Below are 19753 nucleotides of genomic sequence, written 5' to 3'. Positions count from 1 at the left end.
CTTTAACCTAAAAAGCCTGTCTGCCTGTTAACAAGAGGTACCATCCCATATGTGACTGCCCCCCCCCCCACCCCCCACCCCCACACACACACCTTTTTACAGTACCTGCTAATAGAGAAGCTAAGTGAATTTTCCCCTTCCTCCTTAGGTGCAGGCTGCGTGTAGTGTATCCTCACCTACCAATAGCATCAACTGGAACAACACTTAAGTGAGATTTTGCCAACATCTGGAGCATCCTGTTCAGCTCAGTGTCAACATACCTTACAGCAGTGTTTATCGAGGGTAGAGCATGGTGCTGAAAGACTTCCATAAACCCCCCATTTGTGTGCCCAGTTTCTGCTCTATTTTATCCAGGTCTCTCCTAATACTATATCTAGGATTCGTAGACAAGCTGTTTCCTGCTCCACCAACTATAATTATCTGATCTTCGTTCTCAAAGTCCCTGCATAGCTGACCTAATTTTTCTGTCACCTGGCTAAGGCTAGCACTTGGTTTCACAAAACTTGTGACCTAGTGCCCTGCTCCTAATTTCCCCCGAAGCTGCTGGCCTACAGCCCTCCCATGACTGCTATCTAGAACCAAAATTCATATTTTCCTATTCTGATTTGGTCCCAAACTGTCTTTTTTTCTTTAAGCTAATATTCTACCTCGACCTACATTCAACTGCATCTGGATGATGCCCTTCCTACACTACTTCAGATAGCAAACCAAACTGATGTACTAACTGAATTTTGAAAGTTTACAACAGTTTCCCTTTTCCGCCCTTTGCTTTACTACCTTTTCTGAGCAAACTGTCTCTCTTTCCCCCCTTAGCCAACATAATTCCAAATTTGTGTTTTTTAATTCAGTCTTAAGGACACAAATTATTGCCTCCTGTTCAGCGAATTTTCTGTCCTCCTTACATAACCTACATTGCCATGAAAGAGCCTCATTATCTACCCTGTTTCCTCACAGCTACATTTGCCCCAATGCAATCATAACCTACAGTCTTCACGAACACCCTCTGCTTCAGATTTCTATGGCAACCACCACATTTGTTACACGTGGTTTGGTAGAAAAATTCACACAAAGGCAGAGAATAACTTGGCACAAGAACACAGAAGTTTCGTAACCTGTACTAATATGTAACTAAGCGCTAATGTAAGAATACTTTTAAACCTATGTTTGAAAGTTTTAATGAACTACCTATACTCTATATAACACACTCGAAGTAATTTAACTTTGAACCGCTAAGTCTAGTCAATCAATATTATGAAAAGGAAAGTTGCCACTCGCCATATAGCAGAGATGCTGAGTTGCAAATAGGCATAACAGAAAGACTGCCACAAACACACAATGAACTCACACATATGACTGCAGTCTCAGGCAACTGAAACCATACTGCGAGCAGCAGCACCAATGCATGATGGGGGTGGCAACTGGTGGTGGTAAGGGGGAGGCTGGAGCGGGATGTGGGAGGGATATTATTGCAGGGTTGGTGGACGGTGTTGTGCTGCAGGTTAGACAAAGGGCAGAGGTGAGGAGGAAAGGGGGGTGGGGTGAGGTGGGCTGGGCTGGGCTGGGCTGGGCTGTGCTGTGCTGGGCTGGGCTGGGCTGGGCTGGGCTGGAGGAGCAGAAAAGGAGAGAAGTAAAAAGACTGGGTGTGATGGTGGAATGACAGCTGTTCGGTGCTGGAATGGGAACAGGGAAGGGGCTGGTTGGATGAGAACAGTGATTAATGAAGGTTGAGGTCAGGAGGATTATGGGAACATAGGATGTATTGCAGGGAAACTTCCCACCTGCGCAATTCAGAAAAGCTGGTGTTGGTGGGTAAGATCCATATGGTACAATCTGTGAAGCAGTCATTGAGATGAGAGGTATCATGTTTGGCAGCGCATTCAGCAACAGGGTGGTCTACTTGTTTCTTGGCCACAGTTTGTCGGTGGCCATTCATGTGAGCAGACAGCTTGTTTGTTGTCATGCCTACATAGAATGCAGCACTGTGGTTGCAGCTTAGCTTGTAGACCGCATGACTGGTTTCACAGGTAGCCCTGCCTTTGATGGTATAGTGATGTTAGTGACCGGACTGGAGCAGCTGGTGGTGCGAGAATGTATGGGACAGGTCTCGCATCTAAGTCTCTCGCAGGGATATGAGCCATGAGGTAAGGGATTGGGAGCAGGGGTTGTCTAAGGATGGATGAGTGTATTGCAGAGTTTCAGTGGATGGCAGAATACCACTGTGGGAGAGGTGGGAAGGATAGTGGGCAGGACGTTTCTCATTTCAGGGCATAACGAGAGGTAGTTGAAACCCTGGTGGAGTACATAATTCAGTTGCTCCAGTCCTGGGTGGTACTGAGTTACAAGGGCAATGTTCCCCTGTGGCTGAATTACAGGACTTTGGGAGGTGGTGGGAGACTGGATAGATAAGGCATGGGAGATATGTTTTTATACAAGGTTGGGAGGATAATTATGTCTGTGAAGGCTTCAGTGACACCCTTGGTACATTTCGAGAGGGACCACTCGTCACTGCATATGTGATGACCACAAGTGACTAGGCTGTATGGAAGGGACTTCTTGGTATGTAACGGGTGGCAGCTGTCAGAACGGAGGTATTGCTGGTGGTTAGTAGGTTTGATATGGATGGAGATACTGATGTAGCCATCTTTGAGGTGGAGGTCAACATCTAGGAAGGTGGCTTGTTAGGTTGAATTGAATCAGGTGAAGCAAATGGGGGGAGAATTTGTTGAGTTTCTGGAGGAATGTGGATAGGGTGTCCTCATCATCGATCCAGATCGCAAAGACGTCATCAGTGAATCTGAACCAGGTGAGGGGTTTAGGACTCTAGGTGTTTAGGAAGGATTCCTCTAGATGGCCCACGAAAAGGTTGGCGTAGGATGGTGCCTTGCGGGTGCCCATAGCTGTATGCCGGATTTGTTTGTAGGTAATGCCTTCAAAGGAGAAGTAATTGTGGGTGAGGATATGTTTGGTCGTGGCAAGTAGGAAGGAGATTGTTGGTCTGGAATCCGTCGGACATTGGGAAAGGTAGTGTTCAATAGCAGTAAGGCCATGGGCATTAGGAATGTTAGTGTAAAGGGAGGTGGCATTAATAGTTAAAAGCAGGGAATTGTGTGGTAAAGGGATAGGAACTGTGGAGAGTTGGTGAAGGAAATGGTTGATATATTTTATGTAGGAGGGTAGGTTCCAGGTAAGAGGTAGGTGGTGGTGGTCTTTGAGAGCAAAGATTATTTCAGTGGGGGCACAGTAACCAGCAACATAGGGGCATCCTGGGTGGTTAGATTTATGGAAGCATGCAGAAGGTAGGATTGCAGGGAGGGGTAGGGGTGACTAGAGGTACAGACTCTGGGGAAAGGTTCTGGCATGAGCCTAAGGATTTGAAGAGTGACTGTAGATCCTGCTGGATTTCTGGAATTGGGTCATTGTGCAAGGTTTGTATTTGATGTATCTGACAGCTGGCAGAGTTGTTCCTCCGATAATCCTTGCGGTTCGAAACAACAGTGGTGGATCAGTTTTTAGATGGTGGACTGTGGTTCTTTCTGCAGATGTAAGGCTAGTTTGCATGTTGAGGGATTTGGGGAATGATGATGAGGCAAGGTTCGAGGTTAAGAAATTCTGGGAACTTAACAGTGTGATATGGGGGCAGACCATAGTTGGATTGAGGAGTGAACTGAGTTAGGCAGGGTTCAATATTGGTCTTTGGTGGCGAAAAAATGTTTCCACTGTAGGGACAGGGAGAAGGAGAGGTCTTTAACAAGTACTGCGTGATTGAATTTGAGAGTGGGGCAAAAGGTGAAGCCTTTGGAAAGGGGTGATATTTTTGTGGGGCTAAGGCTTCTGGAGGAAAGGTTCATTACTGTTATATGGGTCTCATCAGGTCCTGGATTCTGCATGCTGGTGGGAGATCATTTGAGGTGGCATTGTGCATGTTGCTCAAGTTCATGCAGGGCAAGAGTTTAAATGTGTGTTATGGGTTCCAGGAATTTGGGATTGCATAGCAGAAAAAGTTTCTGGATTGAGAGAAGGTACTGCAAGGAGGTTTGTACTTGGTTGATATGGTTTTGCAGGGCTGTGTTGGTGAGGGCTAAAGATTGGCGCCATCTGAACAGATGGGGGTCATTGTGGAAGGAGGGGTGGCAGCCAGAGACGGGTAATTTGATGGTAAGGCCATTCGGGGGGATTCTATGAGCCAAGCAACAACGCAAGAACACTATATGGGACTGGGTTCTGGCTAGGGATGAGGATGGTGGCAGAAAAAATGATCCAGTCAAAAATAAATATCTACACTCACATGAAATTTACGCCTAAAATGTAAACAAAACAAACAAGTAACAGCCTTTACAAAATATGCTCAGAAAAGTGAAACCGTCAATAGATAGCCTAGAGAAGTAGTAAATGTACTAGTCTACACTGCAATACTAACTAAATTAGCTCTTATTTAAATATTAATCACTTGTCTTAGTGAGAGCTTTATGGACATGCGTCTGCGTAGTCAAAGAACTTCAAACAATGAAAGATTTAATTTGTAATGGAAACAGAAAATGTGACAAGATGGAAAAGATAATTGTGTAATGTAAACAGAAAATAATTTGAGAAGATGTGAAAGATTCTTTGCTAAATTTGAAGTGAGGACATGTTGCAAATAGATATGAGAGATTTGCAACCATGCTCCCCTCTGTTGTTGTGAAAAATTGGTAAGAACTTATAATTTGAAAAATGTCAAATCAGGTACATGTTTTAGCTATGACAACAACAGTATAGTGCAGCTAAGAAATGTCTGAGAAGGAATATCGCACAATATTTAATCATATCTATTTTTTGTGGCTGCTTAAAGAAAATTTGGCTGGCTGAAAAAGTGGCTCTTTGTGATAATACAGTAATTTATGTCTAGTAAGTATGATGCAATTTTTGCATTTCAGATGAGAACACAGCATGGTGAAACTGTAATATTTCTTTTTATTGCCACAATGATGAAATTACAATCATTCAGCATGACAGTATATGCCAACAACTGTACCCACCAAGTACATACACCATCTTCAGCTTGCAAAAGAACAGATTCCTGTCTACTACTAACACATGCCAAAAACATGTTTGGTCAAGGAGACCAGAGATACAGAAACCTGCAGGACAGTGATCTCAAGAGCACCAATTTTTTCATGCAGTGAAATTTATATTTGATCAACTTTTTATTTTACAAATGCTTTCAAATTATTATCCAGAATAAATTATGCAAATAACAATTATGACAATAATTTCAAATGTAATTGCAGTTTTGAATTAAACCAAAATATGAAAAATAAGCATACATTTTAATAATAATTAATTTAATGATTTTTCTGTTAGCGTCATCATTTGAACATAAATTTTTATCTTTGAATACAGTTGAAACCAGTCATAACGATGTTGAAGGGACCAGCGGTTTAGCCGATAGTTACAAAAACTTTTTTTTTTTTTTTTTTTTTTTAATAAAGATTTCATATCAGTAAATCTTAGACTGCCATAGAGTTAACACTTCTAAAAGTAGCAGGAATACAGAACGCATGTAGTATTTAGAGTTCAGTATTTGTGGACAGTGAGGGAGTTTTCTTATGTTTATGTAGTACATACAACAATAAAATGCCAGCAAAATGTAAAAGGAAGGAAGAAGTAGCAGCAGTGTAAATTGTTCGGTAATGTCAAACATGGTCTTGGATAATAAATGAAATAAAATGTTGGCATGTTTAAAACTTACTGTAAGTGGCTTATAGCAACAATGATGAAATGAAAAGACAGTATTCTATACATGCATTACATGAAGGCCTACACTTTCTGATACATTTCTCATTAAAATGTTGTACAAATGTAATGTACTGTACCTACTGTAGTACACAGAAAATATCTCACACATATAACCACAAAACATCATTAGTGAGTACACTGCTATTCCACTTCTGCACTTTGAAAAAATAACTCATACTGGAATTTAATTTACTAATTTTCTTCAGTTGCAGCAAAGACAGGGTTGTTAAGTTTTTTAACTAAGTGCTTTAACATTAAAATGCAATGCAGTAACATACTGTTCTGCTTAAGGTAATCAGTTATCTTTGTTTGTTTTTCACATTTAAGATGTGTGTATGCATTTTGTATTTGATGATGCATTTGTTTTAATGCCTGAATTGAAGACAACAATCTGTGGAAAACAATAGTTTGAAAATAAGCATTACATTGTTGTTAGTAATCCCCAAATACATAACAAACAAAAATGAAAATTGGACATTATATCAAATATATTTCTCCAAAAATATAATAAAAAATGTCGTTTTATATGTTAAGCCGTAATAAATGAAGTACTAAGCAATTTTTTAAGTATAGCGTTTACACGTGATATAGACGGGACCATTAGATTTCTCTATTATATCCAGTATGTCATAAAAACGACATGACAATAAATGGTATTGATTGCATATGTAAACTAATGCTTTACTATTTGTTTACTAAATTTCTGTAATAAAAAAGTCTTTTTGTCAGGTACTCCAAGTATTTGTATGTGTCAGGTACTGCTATAGTTTGTGTGTCATGAAATAGTTTGTGTGACATGTATTTCAGTTCGTGATGAAAATGGCCATTGACCTGGTCCAGTACAGAATCAATATTTATTTTTGAACTTCAAAAAGATATGTGCATGAACTTGGAAGGGATGGATGCTTTGGGTATTTATGGAACACCAGCATAACTCTTACAAGCATATGTACGAGAGCAAAGCAAGAACTTTGCAAACTTGTAGATGAAGTTTGTGTATTTGGGGTCAGTGTTTCCATTTGTTTGCAAAATCTTGTGTACATTAGGTACTAATTTTTCATGACTTAATATTATTGGATAGGTAAAAAATCTGCTCACTGAGTAGCAACAGGAGAGAAAAATGCTTAAAGGATAGGGAAATGTGTAAATGTTTGGAGCCAGTGGCTTTTCCTTCTGACAGAACCCTTGAACGGAAAGGAAGACGGATGAAGGAAAAAGACTGTGATGAGTTTTAGGAAAAGGGGAGGATTATTAAAGAGTCGCTGAGAACTCGGAATTGGGGGAGACTTACCAGATGGGACGAGAGCGGAAAGCCAATTGTTGGTATGTGCACCAGATTAGATTTGAAAACCTTGGAGCTTAAAGGTGGAAGACAAGGTAATAAGCAAGACAGACTTTACTGGAAAAATCATGCAAAAGACAACAAGAACAGAAAGCTAAGTGTGTGGTAGACAAATGTATGGTGGTGGTGGTGGGGGTAGATCAGTTGGAAAATAAAAGATATAGAAAAATAAATGGGAGTGCAGAAAAGGAATGCTTACTGACAAGAAATGCTGAGACCACAAAAATTAACATAAGTTTGTCAAATGAATGGCGAAAACCAAGCACCTGTTGTAACGATAGTTCCAAACTGTGAGGTTGTGAGAAATTGGTGTCAGGGAAGAGAATCCACATGGCACATGTGAAACATTCACAGAGGTCACTATTGCCATGCTGTAGAGCATGCTTTGAAAGAGGATATTGAGTACTGCCAATATACACCCTCTGTCTATGCCCTTGCATCGTAACTGATAACTTGGTGTTAATCGTACCAATGTAGAAATCAGAACATGTTTGTTATTTTGTACTGTTCTACAAAAGAGGCATACCTGTAGAGAATTATTCTAGCCTTATTCAGAGTATTGTTCTTTCATTGGCTGAACGTTATTTTCTGGGGATGAAACTTTTTGTTTCCATGTATCGTAGCTGGAATGTGTCTTGGCAGTACACTAATGCTATGTATTTATAGATGGCAGTGTGCACGGATGGCCAGTTCTCCAAGTTCAACTTGTGCAGGAACTGGTTGTAGCTGCTCGACGTATGGGCCATTCAGCATTAGCAACAAGGCACACTACATTCCTCCTCCAAGCTCTCTGGGGTGCATTGTCTCAAGCAGAATGTAAGGACCTCGCTCTGCAGTTACAAGCATTGGCAGCACAGTGTGAAGGAGCACCAGTACCACTTGTTCTTGACTCTGGGACTGTAGTACCACCAGCGAATCTTACTCATCTACCACAGTTGAAGTAAGTTGACAATAATTCAAGTAATATTGAAAGTTTTGTCTTGAGTTTTATACATGAAAAATTACTGTCTAATACAGATGGCATGTAATTTCGTGCCCCTTGCCCCCACTTCCTGCCTCTTGCCCCCACTTCTCACCTATTCTCCTGCACACATGTGTCCAGTTTCTGCCCCTCGCCCTGCATTACATCATCTGTTCCTACCTCTCGCCCTGAAAGCTCATCCCTAATTCCTATTCTTTCTCCAGTTCCTTCCCCTCATTTGACATTTGTTCTGCAACTCATATCTAGCAAGGTTTTTATTGTATGTGATGGTATATTAGGAATACGTTATGTGAAAATTATTTTAAAGTTATACTGATTTATATGTATCTATGCAAATAATTTCCAGGCTACTTTTCAGTATGTCTCAATTTTGACAGTGTGAGCAGTTCTTAGTAATATATATAGTAGACGGTATTTCATTTTATAGGTGTTTCACTCTTCAAAATTTAGTACCACATCTTCGACCACAGAAAATAGAAAAACTGAAAGAGGATTCAGGCCCATTTCTATTTACACCAATTCACTTTGGTTCACTAGACAGGAAAAGTACATCATCAAGTTCTAAAATGGGTGAGTTAATTTCATGACAAGTTTGTACTGTCAGTTTTCCAATCATTAATGAATATCTTTTGGCATACTGATCAAGTATCATTTGTGTTCATATAAAAATTCTGTCTGGGCAATGAGAAAGAATGGCTATAAAGACTGTGAATATTTAAAACTTAACACCTGTTTGCTTGCTTGCTTGCTTGCTTGCTTGCTTGCTTGCAAGCCTTCTGACATTGCTAATATTTTTCCCCTGTTCAAGCATTGTAAATTTAAGAGTATTTAATAATCTCACCTCTTCAGTGTTCTTATATTTCCTAAATACCATCGGTCCGATTCTTCAGTATTGTGTATGTGATTTCAGTTTTTGTTGCATACATAGTTTATTAATACCGGTGTCCCCAGACTGAATTTTCACTTTGTAACCTGAGTATGTGCTGATTTGTAGCATCCTGGCAGATTAAAACTGTGTCCAAGACTGGGGTTCGAATCTCTGACCTATGCCTTTTGTGGCAAGTGCTTTATTGTCTGACCTATCCAAGCACAACTCACAACCTACTCCACAGCTTTACTTCTGCCAGTAACTTCTTTTCCTACTTTCCATGGGCAAAAAGTTTTATGTTCCAATTCCTCTTCGTCACACAGTTTTAATCTTCCAGGAAGTTTCAGCACTGGTGCTATATATGCTCCTACTGAAATGCATTTTTTCTGATACCGCATGTTTCATATTTTTCTTTTACATCATTACTTGTACTTGGGCTCACTCAGCCAGTTCTTGCCTACAAGGAGATGTGATGCCTGCATACACTTCACAAGAATGTTCTCCTTTGTTGTACATAAAAATAAAAGAAAAACGTAGGCCATAAATGATGAACAGTGAAACTAATAAGGCTGACATTGAAAACTACTACAGTAGATGGGCAATATTTTTCAGATAGCCAATAATATAAAAGATTACGTGCTGTGAGGTGGAAGGGACTGAGAAGAATTGTTTCCCCACCTCAACTCTCAGAAGTATTCTTCTGAACTACCTACTCTACTAGCTGGCAACTCTCTGCCATAAAATGAAAATGTAGAAGCATTCTGTAATAAGAAAATTGCCAGCACTGAACAGCCAACAGTACAAAAGTCCATGTTATGAGTAGTTGTAAATACTCACTCTCAAGGAATGAGGTATACTGTCAATTACAAATTCCATCAGAAATGTGGAGCAGTGGCACCCAATAGATGCCTAAGGTTATCCAGCAAAACAGAAATTTTAAATGATAACCAACAAAGCATCTCTGGAGCACTCCCCCTAACTAAAGCAAGAGTTTGTTAGTGTCTTTGTGAAAGATGGTAACCTGTAATAGCTGCAAAACACAGGTCTATATTAAAAATTATAAGAACACATTGAAAACTTGTTGAGCTGGCAGTGAAAGACTGTGCTACATAGGTTAAAACTGAACTTTTTTAAATTTAATTGAATCTTCTTTTGTACAACATTTTTTCAATCATGAGAGTCATCCCTGCATTGAGATTTTGAAAGGTCTTCAAAATACTGATCTACACCTGCCGTAACTTCTTCTTTGGACTCAAAACATTTTCAAACCACAAAATTTGTTCAAGTGAGAGTAAATGGAAGTCAGAGTGTACTAAATCTGGTGAATTAGGATGGACATTCCAACAATTCATACTCCAAATCGCATTGTCAGAGCAGGCTGCTTATCAGATTTTTCTGTTTCACCTCCCTCCCTTCTTTGCAAGGTAATTAATACTCCCAGGAGCCTCAAAGCTCTTTTGTGATCACATGATTGGTGGGTGTATGGTCTGGAGTATTTGTAATTCTATTTTCCTTTCCACACTGAAATGCTAACTTCTGGTTGCCCCCATGGGTCAAGTCAGCAATGGCAGTGTGTGAAAGTTACACTCAAGGTTCACAACCTCTGGACATGCTTCAGCAATAACAAGGCTTGGTGATGGTGTGTTGTGTGATTTAGAAAGCAAAGCATCTTAACTGCCCAGTTTAAAAGGATGGTAAAAATCTTTTATCTTCAAGGTGCACTATTTGCTGGTGGGATGGATGGCTGTTGAGACATAATAGTAATTAATGGACAACTTACAAGGTACCTGCTGCATTTAACTTGCATGAGCCTTTCCTAACTAAAGAGAGATCTGTGTGAGAGGTTTCTTTCCTTAGTTCCTCTTGGAACTGAATGATTGTTACTGCTCATACTTCTGATGCAAGAGAAAACCACCAGAGATTACTACTACCCAGCCTGCAAAGTCAGACTGGATAGGTGGTCTTCCTTAGAAAACAAATGCAAAATTTATGGTGGAGTGAGTAACACATTCAAGTTCGCCAAAATTCACATATACTCATCAAGAGTGAAGCCAATCCTTTGAAAATATCTCCACTCTTATGTTGACAAAGTTTTCGAAAAAGTTTCTGGATCTTTGAAAGGAGTTAAATGATGTTCTACAGACAGGGACTGTGTGTATGTTTTTAGGGGCCAAAGATTAAATTGACAATGATATGACTACTGAAATGCATAAGACTTTCATTTCAGCATATGATTAGTTACTTGTCACAACGTAAAGGAAATGGACCCCAACGAATGACAAGAATAATGGGGAAATGTGAGGTGAATAATATGAAGAAAATAAATGGACCACTAGAGAAAGAATTCAACTGTCCAGTATTATCAGAATATATCATAGCTGGGTTTTTCTGCCTCAAAGGTATGTCCTTTATACAGGTTGACAATTATTGAACTATATGAAATAAAATGGTCATAACTTCTGAATGGTTTGCATTAGGATCTTCAAACTGCTGGGTTGGCCACGGGGCATGATAGGAATTAGTATGGTTTGGTTAGCAATGAAGCCCACTTTCATTTGGATGAGTTCATCAATAAGCAAAATTGATACATATGGGGGACTTTGATTACACATTTTGCGATCGAGAAGTGTCTTAACTCTCAATGGGTGACTCTGTGGTGTGCAATGACCAGTTATGGAATAATCGGTGCAATATTTCTTGATGGTACGGTGACTACCAAACAGTAAGTGAAAGTTCTGGAAGATTATTTCATCCCCATTATCCAAAGTCACCCCAATTTCAACAAGATGTGGTTCATGCAAGACGTAGCTCAACTCTATTGAAGCAGGAAGGTGCACTTTGAGGACTGCTTTCTGGCTCTGGGGTACCCAGAGGGCACTGGGATTGATCTCGATTGGCTGCCATATTATCTGTGTCTGAACACATGTGATGCCTTTTTGTGGGGCTATATTAAAGAAAAGGTGTACAGCAGTAACCCCAAAACCATTGCTGAGCTGAAAACAGCCATTCAGAAGGTCATTGACAGTATCAATGTTCCAACACTTCAGCGGCTCATGCAGCGTTGCACTATTCATCTGCACCACATCAGGCATATTGAACATGTCATAACCTAAATCTGAATATCTATAGTGATGTTTACATGTTGAAGAAAATGTGCACGCCATGTTTTGTAACTAATTAACAATTTTTTCATGTAGTTCAATAATTGTCACCCTGTAACAAGCCTACAAGGTGTTTGTAATGCCTAATGTTTAGACATAGAACTTGCAACGATGATTCTATATGTAGTAACTTACATAAAGCAATGAAGCATGCAAATCTGTACTGAAGCACATAAATTGTTTAGGTGATCATTCCATATGAGGCAGGTGTTGTCATTTTTGTGTCAAGAAGAGAATAATTCAGGAACTGGAGGTCACAAGGAGAATAGTGAATGGTGAGAATGAGAAGGCTTTCAAGGTGGTGCAGTGTTTGACGTTCACCACATCGTTTGAAACAGTTTTAAAGAAGTTTGTCATTGATAGCAGTTCTTCAACATCATCCCAGCTCTACATCATGTGCACAGAGAAAGCGTTCTCTGAACCATTAAATGCTCTGAAACCAGTGCATCTTCCAAAGAAGAGCAGTTGGTCTCAATACTCTAGAAACTCAACATCTTTGTGCAAACTAACTTCACCACCACCAATTAAAGAGAAAAATCAATTGAATCCAAAGAAAGTCAAATTAAAACCATCTCTGATATTAATGTTGGAACATTGCTGTAAAATATCCTGTTATGAGGGAAACATGATTTCATATAGTCATGTTGTGTAAGAGTTAAACTGTACCTACTGATTGTACTAATGATGCAATAATTTTGATTGTGAAAGTGTTATTTAAATTTCGGATAGGTCATCAGACATCTTTTGCCAAAGATTGAAATAAACAGAAACCAATAAGATCTATTCCATTGTCACAGTCTTACAAAGGAATTAATGCTCAGTATTGTTGTGAGCACAAAATAGTGAGAGTAAATTTCAGAAATACAACCCTGTTAACATAAATTGTGACCGTTTACGTAAAGGCCATATGTTTATTTTGAACATGTACTTTCTTTAACCTCGTGGTAACTTAGTGTTATGAAATGTGCAAACTTCTATAGTGATTTTAATAACTTTTTCAAATGACAATGAATGTAAACAGTCAGAACAGAACAATGACCTATTTCACTGAGAAACTTACACAGTTTTGAAGAGTGATGACACCACATCCTCATAATAGTGCACATTTTGAGCCATCGGTATTTTTATGATGGACTTCATAACATTACATTGAACATAAAATATTTAAAGACTAACAGAATAATAACAGTGCTGATGAAATCACACAGGACTAACACATCAAGCAAAATCGCACATATAACGTAGAGCCCTGACAGGCATTTTCTGTATAGACTTTATTGTCAGTATTAGTTGCAGAAATTGAAGAATGAACCTGTATCATACAATACAGGCTTTGATGGCCAGTATTTGCATCCTTGATGCTTTTCGTTTTATGAACATAAGGCTTTGGTCCAAGCATATTTCTCTGCCTAATGTATTGTCTCCTAGTGCTGGGAGCTATAAATCCTCGGATAGCTGTTTCAAAGTGAAACAAGCTCAGCACACTGAATCATTTATATGTATCCATGCAACAGATAGTCTGTGACGTCATCAGAACTGCTGCCGGAGACTGCAGTGTTGTGCCAACATGTGTAGACATTCATAGTTAAACTCTTCAGTTTCGAATTTCATCTGTTTATTCAAACAGTAATTTATACATAGCTAAAAAATGTTGTTGCCCAAATACTATTATTGTACATACTAATAATAGTCCTCCCCCCCATGAACCATGGACCTTGCCGTTGGTGGGGAGGCTTGCGTGCCTCAACGATACAGATAGCCATACCGTAGGTGCAACCACAACAGTGGGGTATCTGTTGAGAGGCCAGACAAACGTGTGGTTCCTGAAGAGGGGCAGCAGCCTTTTCAGTAGTTGCAGGGGCAACAGTCTGGATGATTGACTGATTTGGCCTTGTAACATTAACCAAAACGGCCTTGCTGTTGTGGTACTGCGAACGGCTGAAAGCTAGGGGAAACTACAGACGTCATTTTTCCCGGGGGCATGCACCTTTACTGTATGATTAAATGATGATGGCGTCCTCTTGGGTAAAATATTCCGGAGGTAAAATAGTCCCCCATTCGGATCTCCGGGCGGGGACTACTCAAGAGGACATCGTTATCAGGAGAAAGAAAACTGGCATTCTACGGATTGGAGCGTGGAATGTCAGATCCCTTAATCGGGCAGGTAGGTTAGAAAATTCAAAAAGGGAAATGGATAGGTTAAAGTTAGATATAGTGGGAATTAGTGAAGTTCAGTGGCAGGAGGAACAAGACTTCTGGTCAGGTGAATACAGGGTTATAAATACAAAATCAAATAGGGGTAATGTAGGAGTAGGTTTAATAATGAATAAAAAAAATAGGAGTGCAGGTAAGCTACTACAAACAGCACAGCGAACGTAATATAGTGGCCAAGATAGACACGAAGCCCATGCCTACTACAGTAGTACAAGTTTATATGCCAACTAGCTCTGCAGATGACGAAGAAATTGAAGAAATGTATGATGAAATAAAAGAAATTATTCAGATAGTGAAAGGAAAAATTTAATAGTCATGGGTGACTGGAATTCGAGTGTAGGAAAAGGGAGAGAAGGAAACGTAGTAGGTGAATATGGATTGGGGCTAAGAAATGAAAGAGGAAGCAGTCTGTTAGAATTTTGCGCAGAGCATAACTTAATCATAGCTAACACTTGGTTCAAGAATCATGAAAGAAGGTTGTATACCTGGAAGAATCCCAGAGATACTAAAAGGTATCAGATAGATTATATAATGGTAAGACAGAGATTTAGGAACCAGGTTTTAAATTGTAGGACGTTTCCAGGGGCAGATGTGGGCTCTGACCACAATCTATTGGTTATGAACTGTAGATTAAAACTGAAGAAATTGCAAAAAGGTGGGAATTTAAGGTGACAGGACCTGGATAAACTGACTAAACCAGAGGTTGTACAGAGTTTCAGGGAGAGCATAAAGGAACAATTGACAGGAATGGGGGAAAGAAATACAGTAGAAGATGAATGGGTAATTCTGAGTGATGAAGTAGGGAAGGCAGCAGAGGATCAAGTAGGAAAAAAGACGAGAACTAGTAGAAATCCTTGGGTAACAGAAGAAATATTGAATTTAATTGACGAAAGGAGAAAATATAAAAATGCAGTAAATGAAGCAAGCTAAAAGGAATACAAACGTCTCAAAAATGAGATCGACAGGAAGTGCAAAATGGCTAAGCAGGCATGGCTAGAGGACAAATGTAAGCATGTGGAGGCGTATCTCACTAGGGGTAAGATAGATACAGCCTACAGGAAAATTAGAGAGACCTTTGGAGAAAAGAGAGCCACTTGTACGAATATCAAGAGCTCGGATGGAAACCCAGTTCTAAGCAAAGAAGGGAAAGCAGAAAGGTGGAAGGAGTATATAGAGGGTCTATACAAGGGTGATGTACTTTCGGACAATATTATGGAAATGGAAGAGGATGTAGATGAAGATGAAATCTGAGATACGATACTGCATGAAGAGTTTGACAAAGTACTGAAAGACCTGAGTCGAAACAAGGCCCCGGGAGTAGACAACATTCCATTAGAACTACTGAAGGCCTTGGGAGAGCCAGTCCTGACAAAACTCTTCCATATGGTGAGGAAGATGTAATAGACAGGCGAAATACCCTCAGACTTCAAGAAGAATATAATAATTTCAATCCCAAAGAAAGCAGGTGTTGACAGATGTGAAAATTACCGAACCATCAGTTTAATAAGTCACAACTGCAAAATACTAACATGTATTATTTACAGGCGAATGGAAAAACTGATAGAAGCCAACCTCGGGGAAGTTCATTTTGGATTCCGTAGAAATGTTGGAACACGTGAGGCAATACTGACCCTATGACTTATCTTAGAAGATAGATTAAGGAAAGGCAAACCTACGTTTCTAGCATTTGTAGACTTAGAGAAAGCTTTTGACAATGTTGACTGGAATACTCTCTTTCAAATTCTAAAGGTGGCAGGGGTAAAATACAGGGAGCGAAAGGCTATTTACAATTTGTACAGAAACCAGATGGCAGTTATAAGAGTCGAGGGGCATGAAAGGGAAGCAGTGGTTGGGAAGGGAGTAAGACAGGGTTGTAGCCTCTCCCCGATGTTGTTCAATCTGTATATTGAGCAAGCAGTAAAGGAAACAAAAGAAAAATTTGGAGTTGGTATTAAAATCCAGGGAGAAGAAATAAAAACTTTGAGGTTTGCTGATGACATTGTAATTCTGTCAGAGACAGCAAAGGACTTGGAAGAACAGTTGAATGGAACGGACAGTGTCTTGAAAGGAGTATATAAGATGAACATCAACAAAAGCAAAACAAGGATAATGGAATGTAGTCGAATTAAGTCGGGTGATGCTGAGGGAATTAGATTAGGAAATGAGACACTTAAAGTAGTAAAGGAGTTTTGCTATTTAGGGAGCAAAATAACTGATGATGGTTGAAGTAGAGAGGATATAAAATGTAGACTGGCAATGGCAAGGAAAGCGTTTCTGAAGAAGAGAAATTTGTTAACATCGAGTATAGATTGAAGTGTCAGGAAGTCGTTTCTGAAAGTATTTATTTGGAGTGTAGCCATGTATTGAAGTGAAACATGGACAATAAATAGTTTGGACAAGAAGAGAATAGAAGCTTTTGAAATGTGGTGCTACAGAAGAATGTTGAAGATTAGGTGGGTAGATCATGTAGCTAATGAAGAGGTATTGAATAGGATTGGGGAGAAGAGAAGTTTGTGGCACAACTTGACTAGAAGAAGGGATTGGCTGGTAGGACATGTCCTGAGGTGTCAAGGGATCACAAATTTAGCATTGGAGGGCAGCGTGGAGGGTAAAAATCGTAGAGGGAGACCAAGAGATGAATACACTAAGCAGATTCAGAAGGATGTAGGTTGCAGTAGGTACTGGAGATGAAGGAGCTTGCACAGGATAGATTAGCGTGGAGAGCTGCATCAAACCAGTCTCAGGACTGAAGACCACAACAACAACAACAACTAATAATAGTTGTGTAAAATCATGTTTAGTATTGCCACATAAACCATGGTAGTGATATCCATCTGTTCGGTAGCTGTTGTTTTCTTATGATGTCACTGATGTGGCCAAAAAAAAAAAAATACTTCTTATTGGCAACTACAAAATAAGGAACATGAAGAATGAAAGAACTGATGTGCTAGCCCTGATTATCACTTTAGGTAGTGCAATATGTTCTCCTACTAACATGCCTCACAGAAAACATATTATCTTTAATTTTTGACAAGTTTCTTACAGAACACCAGAACCTACTATCATAGCCAATTCAAACAGTGAACAGAGAAAGTAGCTAATTTTTTGTTCTCAAGGTTACTAATACATCACAATCCGGATTGGACAATCCACATTAGTTCTCAAGACTAGTAATATATCCCAGTCTGAAGACCTTTCAAAGGCACTTTTGAATCTGACCATCATCTCCTACAAATAAAGACAAATTTTCAGCCCAATAGAAGGAAAAAATGTCCACCCAAAAACATGAAGCCAGATCTGGAATACCTTAAATGCAACAAAGCACAAATCATCAAACAAATTAATCAGGAAAAATTGACAGGCTGGAAGAAATTAACAAGGAAAATTCAGGAAGCCGTGAAACTAGGACTGCCCCTTCGCACCAGATAACTCTGCTGGTGGAACACAGTCTTCAGTCAGCCAGTAGTCAACTGAGTAACAGCCTGAAAAAATTCAACAGCCACAGAACTGAGAAAAACTGGGTCAACTTTCTTAGAACTCGAAATCAGACTGCAAAGGTGATTCAGAAAGAAAATTGAGGCTGTGACAATAGACTCCATGAAATTCAACCAGATTTCAACAAAAATTATACAAGAAATTTCTACAAAACATTTAGACATAACCTATAGGGATTCCAAGCACCCAGTCTGTGCTTCAAAAGAACCGACGAATCATTGCAAACCAACTCAAAAAACAACTGCAAAATATTAACCCAATATTTCTACTCCATTCTTAACTGTGAACCACCACAGGAAAAGCTTGACTTCACACCCCTGTTATTAACACACTTGGACTCAAAAGCCCCAGATCTCACAGAAATTACGGTGATAATCAAGCAGCTCAAGAACTACAAAGCACCAGGAGAGGATGGGATTATCTCAGAACTCTCGAAACTGAACGATCCTACACTGGCACAGAAACTTCATCACCTAATCTCAGACATATGGGAGACAGAGGAAATACCAGAAGTCTGTAAATGCCCTCTGATCCACTCGTTACATAGAAAGGGTGACAAGACAGACATCAACTATGACAGAGGAATCTCCCTGCTCCCAGTGGCATACAAAATCCTCTCCAAAGCGTTCCTAAAAAGAATAGAGCCCCAGGCAAATCCACTATTTGGTGAATACCAGGCCAAATTCAGAAAAGAGTGATCATGTATGGAACAGATCTGGAGCCTAAAGACGATACCACAAATGGGAAAATGCAGAACAACAGTAATTAAATTAATCAATTATAGGAAAGCTTATGACTCAATAGGCTGCAAAACCCTCTTTAAGACCATGGAAGAATTCAGAATCGACCAAAAGACCTGGAAAAATCATAGAACAGACACTTACAAGAACAACTTTCAAAGTGAAATTCATGGGTGAGATATCGGAACCCTTTGAAATTAGAACAGGAGTACAGCACAGGGGGACAGACTATCCCTGATTCTTTTCAATATTGTTCTAGAAAAGATCATCAGAGAATGGGAACCTCATGTAAAAGGTGTTCAAATTGATATCAGAAAAGAAAACCGTACTAAAGTAAAATGCCTTGCCTTCACGGACAATATTTCAACTAACACAAACAACAGGACAGAAGGGATTCACACAGTTGAAAAACTACATAAAATTGCACAGAAAACTGGATTGCATATTTTGTACGCAGGGGGGGGGGGGGGGGGGGGGAAGAAGGTAGATGGAAAGATCGCCAGAAAGTAAGTCCCCACCAATCTCGTAACACAGTAACATCACCCAAGTCAGCCACTTCAAATATCTTGGCAGAACTATACAGTTACCAGGACTAAACAGAATCGCCAATGAACAAAGGATCAGCAAGCTGCAAAAGGCGTATAAATTAACATGGGCACACTACAACAAGAAATGCATTTCGACAGATGCAAAACTGAGACATTACAAAACTGTGATTCTTCCAGAAGGAATGTACACAGCTGAAACAATGATAATTGGTAGTCACTCCAAAATTAGGGTAATAGAAAAACAGGAATGAAAAATTCTTAGGAAAATTTACAGAGCAATCAACAAAAATGACATTTGGATGAAGAGACCTCAGAACGAACACTATCTAAAGACCAACACAATAACCAAATAAATCAGGAAATGACGAGCAAAGTTCTACACACACATCTGCTGAATGAAGAACACCAGAACAGCAAAGAAACTACTCAACATCGTAACAAAGAGTAAATGTACAGCACGGAGTGGCTAAAGGAGGTCCAGAGGGACATGTAACAGAGCAACATAGAAAATCTTGAAGACCGCAATGAGTACCAAAGTAAAATCATGAATGTGAAGTTCGATTAAGAACAATGCAACAACCTGGTAAAAAGTGGACAGACGAATGGGAGACAACATTCTGAGAGGTTG

At 39.5% G+C, this 19753-nt stretch overlaps 1 protein-coding gene across 4 annotated transcripts in view; it reads left to right on the top strand.

Moving 5' to 3' along the window:
* The window catches only part of LOC126236343 (protein brunelleschi), a 253243-nt gene that overhangs the window by 116859 nt on the left and 116631 nt on the right, over positions 1-19753 (top strand). For all 4 annotated transcript variants that reach the window (XM_049945571.1, XM_049945572.1, XM_049945574.1 and 1 more), the window contains 2 exons: positions 7784-8057; positions 8527-8669. In XM_049945571.1, the coding sequence (XP_049801528.1) occupies positions 7784-8057; positions 8527-8669 (417 nt within the window). The remainder of the gene's footprint in view (positions 1-7783; positions 8058-8526; positions 8670-19753) is intronic.

This window comes from Schistocerca nitens, chromosome 2 (assembly GCF_023898315.1).
Source record: "Schistocerca nitens isolate TAMUIC-IGC-003100 chromosome 2, iqSchNite1.1, whole genome shotgun sequence".
NCBI classification, from domain to species: Eukaryota; Metazoa; Arthropoda; class Insecta; order Orthoptera; family Acrididae; genus Schistocerca; species Schistocerca nitens.
Note: the sequence above shows the minus strand (reverse complement) of the source record. Positions and strands in the feature narration are given on the sequence as shown.